Source organism: Marmota marmota, unplaced genomic scaffold (genome assembly GCF_001458135.2).
Source record: "Marmota marmota marmota unplaced genomic scaffold, marMar, whole genome shotgun sequence".
Taxonomy (NCBI): domain Eukaryota; kingdom Metazoa; phylum Chordata; class Mammalia; order Rodentia; family Sciuridae; genus Marmota; species Marmota marmota.
Window position 1 is genome coordinate 45401241 of NW_026000229.1, and position 9739 is coordinate 45410979.

Consider the following 9739-nt stretch of genomic DNA (forward strand, 5'->3'; position numbering starts at 1 on the left):
TTAATAACTCTTGAATATTTACTCATAGAAAATACTATCAAGTCCACCCCCATAAAAATTATACTATTTCTTTGAGTTATTAATATTCTTTCCATGCTTATTAAGATGGACTGAAGAATCATTCGTAAAGCCTGTATAAGAATTCATCCATTTACTTACCTAATTGGTCCCCTTTTAAGCAATTGATTTCCACTCAGTATTAGAAGAGTACTCATAATGAAGCAAAGCAACTTTTAATACATTTTTCTGTTTGTCTGTTTATTTCCTTAAAGTTTATTCCATGAGAGAAGACAGTTGAGTCACAGCTAAGAGTGATGGCTATCACCATGTCACCCTCGGCAGTGAGCCCACACTTCACCTTCCCCTCAGCTGTGCTGAGCAACTCTGCCTCCCAGTCCTCCGCAGCCACAGGTGTGTTCTGTTCAAGAAACACTTTAAAAGTGGAATCCGTCTTCTGAATTTGGAGTTAACTTACGCCTTCTTAACCTCAAGTTTTAAAAAATTAATTCAAACACATTTTATAAAAATTTCATATTTCCCTACATAATCATGATGTCTTCTTTGTCATGTACTAAATTTTCCTATGTGCATCTATTTCTATACTTTTTAAAACATATTCTGTTAAATTTAGTCAAATAATTATGCCTTAATTATTGTAGTTTGTGATATATTCTAATTTGCTTTACAGAAAGCATTCAGTTCCTCCTCTAACTCCCTTTATATTTACTTTTCATAATTTCCCTGATTTTGAAGTGGTCTTTGGTTTACTTTGCATTGTTCCATTAGATATCCACTGAACTGTTGATCTGCACTGCAGTTAATTCTTGGATTAGTTCAGTGAGGACCGGTAGTTATATAATTTTGAGTCTTCCTTTTTTTATTAGATAGTTTGAATTCCCATCTTATTCAGTGTTTCAAATATATCAGAAAAAATATATATGCAAATCTCAATACAATGCATATTTTCATATTTCCTTTATAAATAACACATTTTATCATATTTTAATAGGTTGTTACTGAGTTTTTATATTTAAATAATCTTATTAAATTTAATATTTCCCATGTAACATTTTGAGGCAGGAAATTATGTGATTTGACAAGCAACAATTACAATTTTACTATCTTCTTTTCAATGGTATTACTTGAATTCATCTTTCTCTCTAACTTGTCATATATTATTGAACCATAATGCTAACAGGATTCTTTCCTTGACTTAAGTTTAATGATTTACCTGTAATCATTAGCTTGCAGCTTCAAGTCCATTAGAAACATCCTGAATGGACTATTTTTAACAGTTCTTATTTTCCTAAGTTAAATAGAAATCAGTTTTGAAGTTGACTCCATAACTACATTGTATATTCATTTCCTAACATCATTAAGGAAATACCCTCTGAATCAAATGATGCTTTCTCACACATGAGTTTTGTGTTGTAATGTGTGGAATTTCCCCTAGATAGAGCCATCAAAGGATATAAATTACAAAGTCACAGGAGTGTATTTGATCTTTACATGGATTCCTCTAGAAGATTAGTACACAATAGTGTGGACTTGGGGAAAAAGGAAAGCAAAGATATCATGCAATAAATTACCTTTTGGTTTTCAGGATGACAAAATATAAAAAATTAAAGTAGAATAAAATGACAATGGAAATTGAGAGACTGGAGTTTATTTAGAACTATTTGTGAATAAAAAGTGTGCAACCAGATATTAAAAGTGAAGGAAGGAGAAGAGTACCACACAAACGCCTGTGTTGGATTTCTGGAAGAATGCCAATGCCATTTATTAAGACATTGGAGGAAGTTAGATTTTATTAGAGTTAATGTGAATTCTGGAGCTGGATATGGTAGATAAGATGGTAGATAAGATGACGAGTTCAGTTTTAGGTTAGTTTAGTTTTAACTTGAAGGTGGAGGTGGATCTCCCATTTGTTATACCACAAACAGTATTGGACTTATGATTCTGGGGTTCAAGAATAAAGTTGACTTAGAAGTCAATATGTATGTACTAACTTAAATGAGTAAGCCAGTATTGGATTTTAAAAGAGACAGTTGGTTCAAAACTCTGAGTCATGTCAATTATTGAATATTAGCAGGTGACAAATAATCAGTGTCTCATATAGAAAAGTTACAGAGAAGTGGGAAGTATCAAGAACAATTAAGAGAGAACTTTTGTAGAAATATTAGGATTGTAGTCATGTGTAATTAACAGAAAACTAGATTTTAGTGGAACAAATTATTATTACTATTTTTACACATTACAGGATCTGTAGTGACCACTGTCGGCTTTATATAAGTTGTGCAATATGCCCTTCATGTCCTAGGGTCTTTCTAATTCTTCATTGTTATTTTATGTTTTATAATTTTTGGGTTGTTTCACCTTTAAGCTTAGCATTAACAATAAATACAGAAAAAAAATCCCTCTCTCGGGCTGGGGATGTGGCTCAATGGTGGAGTGCTTGCCTAGCAAGTGTGAGGCACTGGGTTCAATCCTCAGCACCACATAAAAAGAAATTAATAAAATAAAGGGATTGTGTCCATCTATAACTTAACATAAATAAATAAATAGATAGATAGATAAATAAATAAATCCCTCTCTACATAAAGATTTATCCTTTTGTTTAAGAAAAGTCCTCTAGAGGAAATGTTGGAGTACATCTCATCCAACAGTCCTGGATCATAGGCCCCATCTTAGACAAATTCATGGTGGAGGAAATGGAATTAGAACAATAGATTTAGAAAAATAATGCATTGTGATCTTGATCTGGAGTAGAGTCATTTTGTCTAAAATTGATAGATTTTAGATAGATAAAATTCATCCCCCTACCTGAAAAAATAGACTTTCTGTTAGCAAGAAGTGGGAAGGGGAACAAGGTTATAGAAGTCACAAAGCCAAGGGTAGGAAAATTTATAGCAATAAGGTCATGACAAAAAGTAACAAATCCTTCAGGGATATTAAGCAAATTAATATTAAAATATCATATTGCATAGGATATTAAGCATTAAAATTTCTTTGTCTGCAAAATAAATCTATAGATCCAGAATGTTTCAGTTGAATGAAGTAAAAGTAAAGATAAACTTATCCCTGAAAAATTGGAGAGAAAAGGAAGAATTAAAAGGGGACATGGAATAAAAGGATTTTTTAAGTTATTACATTAATAATTTAAAGATACTAAAGGTCAAATGCAGTTTAATTGATGGATGTTTGGAATAGATGTGTACTACATACTTGAGGACACTGGCCTTGAAGAGCAGAGTACCATGGTTAGGTGTGTGATTACCATTGGCAGAGGTCTGGATTCAAGTGTTGGTTATGATACTTCATCCCTCTGAAATTCAGTTTTAAATATTTTTTTTTATTAAATGGAATTTTATGTAGTTTAAATCCAATAATGGGCCAAGTTTAGTGCTTTGCATGAAAAACAATTTCATAAATGTTATCTATTAAATTTATAAGGGTTTAATCATCATATTTTACACTGTAAAGGTATTCTGTCATTGTAGGCAATTTTGTGTTGAGTATGTAAGTCCTTGTGTTGCTGCCAGTGATGAGAACCAATCAGGGCTGAGTTATGTTTTCCCAGATGTGAAGATTTAACACCTGAGAAATGCTGAGACAAGTGTAGAAAGCAAGTTTTATTGAAAGTATAGAAACAGACTTCTGGGAGAAAGAAGGAGGCCCAGAGCAGGGTGTCCAAAAAAGTGGGACTGACCTGACCCTTTTATACATTTTAGATTTCCTGTGTTCTCCTGCCCTCTTCTCCCTTTATCTTGCCCCTTTTCTCTCCTTATCCTACTTATTTGTCCAAATGGTGGGCCAAATGGTGGAGTGATCAAGGAAGGTAGCAGCAGCCCAGGAGGCATTAATTAACAACTCCTACAACTCCTGCAAGGAGGAATAATTCCCGAGGCAGGTGACCTTAGCAGAATGTTGGAGCAGGAAGGGAAAGGGCTTTAAAATGAGGAGGGAAAAAGGGAAGTATTTGATTTTCTTTCCTTTCCAACCAATACCCACCTTCCTGATTGGACGCAATTATTTATTAACTATATTGATGTCTTTTTGTCCCCTTGCTTCACTTGTATACATTATGATGAGCATCAGTTAAATATTATGAATCTCAATTTGTGCCCCTGGCCTCCATGGTAAATTGTTCAATAAATAAATAAATAAAACACAAAAATGAAATACGGTGAAATGTACCAAACAATTTGGCCTGGAAACTCTGAAAGTGAAGTAAGAAATTCAGCTAAAAATATTTTTTTGAATTACCACAAAAGCATTAATTTAGGAAGCGCTGAAATTATTGGCACTTGAGATTATGAGAGAACATTTACATAGTAGTTGCAGAAAAACCATAGAAATCCTTAAGAGGCAAACAAAACAAAACAAAAAGCTTGCTCATGAAACAAAAAGGAGAGTAACCCATCTGTGTTCATATGATATACATGATGCTGTTTCATTTGTTATATGGTATATTCCTATAATTTTTATATTGCATTTTGTTTTCTATCAGGTTCAATCATTTCTAACTCTCATATCTGTAATCCATAGAATAGACTAGCAGGACTTATGAGGAGCACAATTTATACCACTGAATCTGATCCTTCCTCACTTTTTATCCACAGATGTTTGGAAACAACTTTCCTGCCCAAGTCAATGGATGGACTTGATTATTCCGTGGTTTCTGAATTTGTATTTCTGGGATTCTCTGGATCTTGGGAAATTAAAGTTTTTCTCAAGCTGACATTCTCATTGCTGTACTTAGGGATCCTCCTGGGCAATCTCTTCATCATCTTTTTGGTAATCACTGATTCTCATTTACATTCTCCTATGTATTTCCATCTGGCCAACCTTCCCTCATTGATATGGGAGTTCCCTCCACCACAATTCCCAGGATGGTCACAGACCTGATAAAGGAGAAGAAAGTAATTTCTTTCCAAAGCTGTATGGCACAGATATGCTTCATTCACATTTTGGGAGGAACAGAAATGGTGCTGCTCATAGCCATGGCATTTGACAGGTATGCAGCCATCTATAAGCCTCTCTACTTCTTGAGCATTATGAGCCCGAAGAAATGCATTTTATTTGTAGTCATTAGCTGGGTAACTGGAACAATCCATTCTATGTCCCAGTTTTCTCTGATTGTAAACTTGCCTTTTTGTGGTCCTAATACCATAGACAGCTTTTACTGTGACTTCCCCAGGGTCATACAACTTGCATGCTCAGATTCAGCCATGTTTGAGTTTCTTGGAACTGCCAACAGTGGATTCATGAGCCTGATCACCTTCTTGCTGCTCCTCCTTTCCTATGTGTTCATTTTGGTCACTGTCTGGAAAAGTTCCTCTGGGGACTTGTCCAAGACTCTTGGCACATTGTCAGCTCACATCACTGTGGTGGTTCTTTTATTCACTCCATGTATATTTATCTATATGTGGCCATTTCCCACATCATCAGTTGATAAATACATGTTTATAGTTGACTTTGCTATCACTCCTGCCTGGAATCCTATCATATATACATTAAGAAACAAAGACATAAAATTAGCAACTGAAAGACTGATTAAACAGCATCATTCTGACAGGTTCTCCTGATTAGTCTGTTTTTGAGAGCTCAGGAACTCCTGAGATGGACCCCTCTCCTTAGGCATCTGTTTCTTAATGTGCTCAAATGATAGTGGCATCTACCTTGCTGACCTGCTCCTATCTATAGTAGGATTATGCCTATTCCTCCTTTACAGAATTTACTCCCTGCTTTCTGCTAACATCAGAAATGAGTCCAATGTAATATGGTTTTCTTTAGGAGGCAGAAGCAATGTGTATAAACAAGGTTGTATGATTTACATTGTGATCACTTTACCATAAGAAATTTAAAATGTCATCTCCTCTATGTCCCATATTTTCTAAGCAACTGCAAACTTAAATTGTTGTATCTCTCTTTCTCTCTCTTTTTTTCTCTCTCCTTTTTTTTTTAAAAATAATGTAGCCATCTTAACAATTGTAAAGTCTTTTTATTTTTTTATTATGGTTCTGAGTTGCATTTTCTGAGCCATACAGTGTATATATTTGACCTAGATCATATAGTAATTACCAAGTTTCTTTGAATAGTTTATCATTTCTGTTTTAAAATTATAGCATGATTGCTGGGCATAGTGGTGCACATTGTAATCCCAGGTACTTGGGATATTGAGGTATGAGGATCCCAAGGACCATGCCAGCCTGGGCAATTTAGGGAGACCCTATTTCAAACTATACCCATGAATTATTATCAAAAGTTAAATGAATGTATAATGTATAAATATGCAAATAAAGGAAATTAAAAATTCAGCATGTAAAAAGGACATAATTGTGACAACATTGATGACACTGGAGGTCATTATGCTATAGGAAATAAACCAGAATTAGAAAGAAAACTAATGTATGATCTTCTTTATATGCAGAAACTTACCAAAAAAGTTCAACATAAGGCTAGGGATATAGCTCAGTTTGTAGAGTTTTTGCCATGCATGCACAGGCCCTAGGTTCAATCCCCAGCACCCTCCCCCACAAAAAATTCAACATATCAGAACAGAGGAGAAATGAGATTGCCAAAATAGAGTTGAAAAGGAAATAGGTACAATTAGGTCAAATTTTAAAAGGTAATGCTAGAATTAATAAATCAACAAAAGCCATGAAGAACATAGTTTATAATTTGGTATCATATGCTGAAAATTTGCTGGGGATATTTAAATGCTCTCAACACACAAACATACACATAAACACCCACGAAGTTTTTATGTGCAATGATGGATAATGATAACTAGTTTGAACATAGAAAACATTTTGCTACCAATACGGATATCAAAATATCATGCTGAGAAACTTATGTAGATACAATCAGAGTGAATTTCAAAACTAAAAAATAAAGGCAAAAGTAATAGGAAAAAAGATCAGAGTTCTGGTTGTCTGAGTTGGGATGTGGGGCATGGTTAACAACAATGAACCTCAGGAATATCTGAGATTTAATGGGACTATTGTATATTTGTTTTTTTAATGTATTTAAAAATTTGTTCTGATTAGTTATACATGGCAGTAGAAAGCTTTTTGACATGTCATACATGAATGGAATATAACTTATCATTCTTCTGGTTGTACATGATGTAGAATCATACTGGTCATGTTATAATATATGTACATGTGGTAGTAATGTCTGATTCATTTTACTATATTTTTTACCCCCATATCTCTCCCTTCCCTTCACTCTCTTCTGCCTGATCCAAAGTACATCTATTCTTCCATAGCAACCCCCCTTCCCATTGTGAATTAGCATGCACATATCAGACAAAACATTCAGCTTTTGGTTTTTTGGGATTGGCTTATTTTGCTTAGCATGATATTCTCTACCTTCATCCATTTGCCTGTAAATGCCATAATTTTATTCTTGTTTAATGCTGAGTGATATCCTATGTGCATATATACCACATTTTCTTCATCTATTCATTTGTTGAAGGGATTCTGTGTTGTTTTCATAGTTTAACTTTTGTGAATTGAGCTGCTATGAACATTGATGTGATGTGTCACTGTAGTATGCTGATTTTAAGTCCTTTGGGCATAAACCAAGGAATGGATAGCTGGGTCAAATGGTGGTTCCATTTCAAGTTTTCTGAAGTATCTCCGCACTTCTTTCCACAGTGATTGCACCAATTTGCAGGCCCACCAGCAGTGTATGAGTGTACGTTTTTCCCACATTCTTGCCAACACTTATTGTTTTGTATTCTTGATAATTGCCATTCTGACTGGAGTGAGAAGAATCTTAGAGTAGTTTTGATTTCCATTTCTCTAATTGCTAAAGATGTTGAGCATTTTTCATATATTTGTTGATACATTGTATTTCCTCTTCTGTGAAGTGTCTGTTACTTTCCTTAGCCCATTTATTGATTGTGTTATTTGATTTTTTGGTGTTAAGATTTTTTGAGATATCTATATGTCCTGAAGGTTAATGCTCTATCTGAGGTGCCTGTGGTAAATATTTTCTCTCATCTTGTAGGCTCTCTTTTCATATTATTGTTTCCTTTGCTGATAAGAAGCTGTTTGGGTACATCCCATTTATTAATTCTTGATTTTGTTTCTTGTGCTTTAGGAGTCTTGTTAAGAAAGTCAGATCCAAAGGAAACATGATGAAAATTTGGGCCTGCTTTTTCTTCTATTAGGCACAGTGTCTCTGTTCTAGTGCCTAAGTCTTTGATCCACATTGAGTTGAATTTTGTGTAGGGTGAGAGATAGAGGCTTAATTTCATTTTGCTGCATATGGATTTTCAGTTTTCAAGCACCATTTGTTGAAAAGGTTCTTTTCTCCTCTGAATGTTTTTGGCATGTTTTTCTAGTATGAGATAACTGTATTTCTGTGGGTTTGTCTCTGTATATTCTATTCTATACCTCTGGTCAACAAGTCTGTTTTGGTGACAATACTATGTTTTTTTTTTTTTTTCTTGTGGTGAGTGGGAGGGTATACCAGAAATTGAACTCAGGGGCACTGAGCCAAATCCTCAACCCTATTTTGTATTTTATTTAGAGATGGGGTCTCACTGAGTTGCTTAGCACCTCAATTTTACTGAGGCTGGCTGGCTTTGAACTCATGATCCTCCTGCCTCACCTTCCAGAGCCACAGGTATTACAGGCATGCACCACCATGGCCATCTGTAGTACAGTTTAATGTCTGGTATTGTGATGCCTCCTGCTTCATTCTTCTTGCTTAGTATTGCTTTTGCTCTTTTGGGTCTCATTTTTCCTAATAAATTTCATGCCTTTTCTAGCTCTATAAAGAATGTCACTGGGATTTTAATTGGAATCACATTGAATGTATATAGCACTTTGATAGTATTAATTCTGCTTATTCAAGAGCATAGGAGATCATACCATCTTCTAAGATCTTTTTCAATTTCTTGCTGTAATGTATTGTTCAGTAATTTTCACTTATAGATCTTTCACCTCCTTTCTTAGATTAATTCCCAGGTTTTTTTTTTTTGAGGCTATTGTAAATGAGGAAGGTTTCCTAATTTCTCTTTCAGTGGATTCATCACTGATGTATAGGAATGTGTTTGACTGTTGGTATTGATTATATGTCCTACTACTTTGCTGAATTCACTTATTTGTCTTAGAAGTTTTTGGATCTTCTAAATTTAGAATACTGTCATCAGCAAATGAGTTGCCTTTATTTTTTTTCTTCTAATTTCTTTGGTTAGAGTTTCAAGGATGATGTTGAATAGAAGTGGTGAATGAGGGTATCCTTGTATTGTTCTGGTTTTTCAAGGGAGTGGCTTCAATTTTTTTCTCCACTTAGAATTATTCTGGTCTTGGTTTTAGCATATATAGCTTTTACAATGTTGAGGTATGATCCTGCTTTGCCTAGTTTTTCTAGTATTTTGAACATGAAGGGGTGCTGTATTTTGTCAAATACTTTTTCTGCACCTCTTGAGGTAATCATATGATTCTTTTCCTTTAAGTCTATTGGCATGATGGATTATGTTTTTGATTATGTATTTTAGAAATAACCTTGCATTCCTAGAATGAACCCAGTTGATCGAGGTGCACTATCTGTTCAATATGTTTTTGTATGTGATTTGCCATAATTGCATTGAGATTTTTTGCATGTGTGTTCATCAAATATATAGGCCAGAAATTTTCTTTCCTTGATCTGTCTTTGTCTGGTTTGGTGTCAGGGTGATAAATAGCCTTATAGAAGGAGTTTGGAAAGGTACCCTCCTCCT

At 34.5% G+C, this 9739-nt stretch overlaps 1 protein-coding gene across 1 annotated transcript; it reads left to right on the forward strand.

Moving 5' to 3' along the window:
* The first annotated feature begins 4653 nt into the window (after positions 1-4653).
* On the forward strand, positions 4654-5588 carry LOC107137683 (olfactory receptor 4F21-like). The gene is given in 2 exon segments (XM_015480143.1): positions 4654-4846; positions 4849-5588. Coding segments are annotated over 2 exon segments (933 nt in total).
* The last annotated feature ends 4151 nt before the right edge of the window (positions 5589-9739 follow it).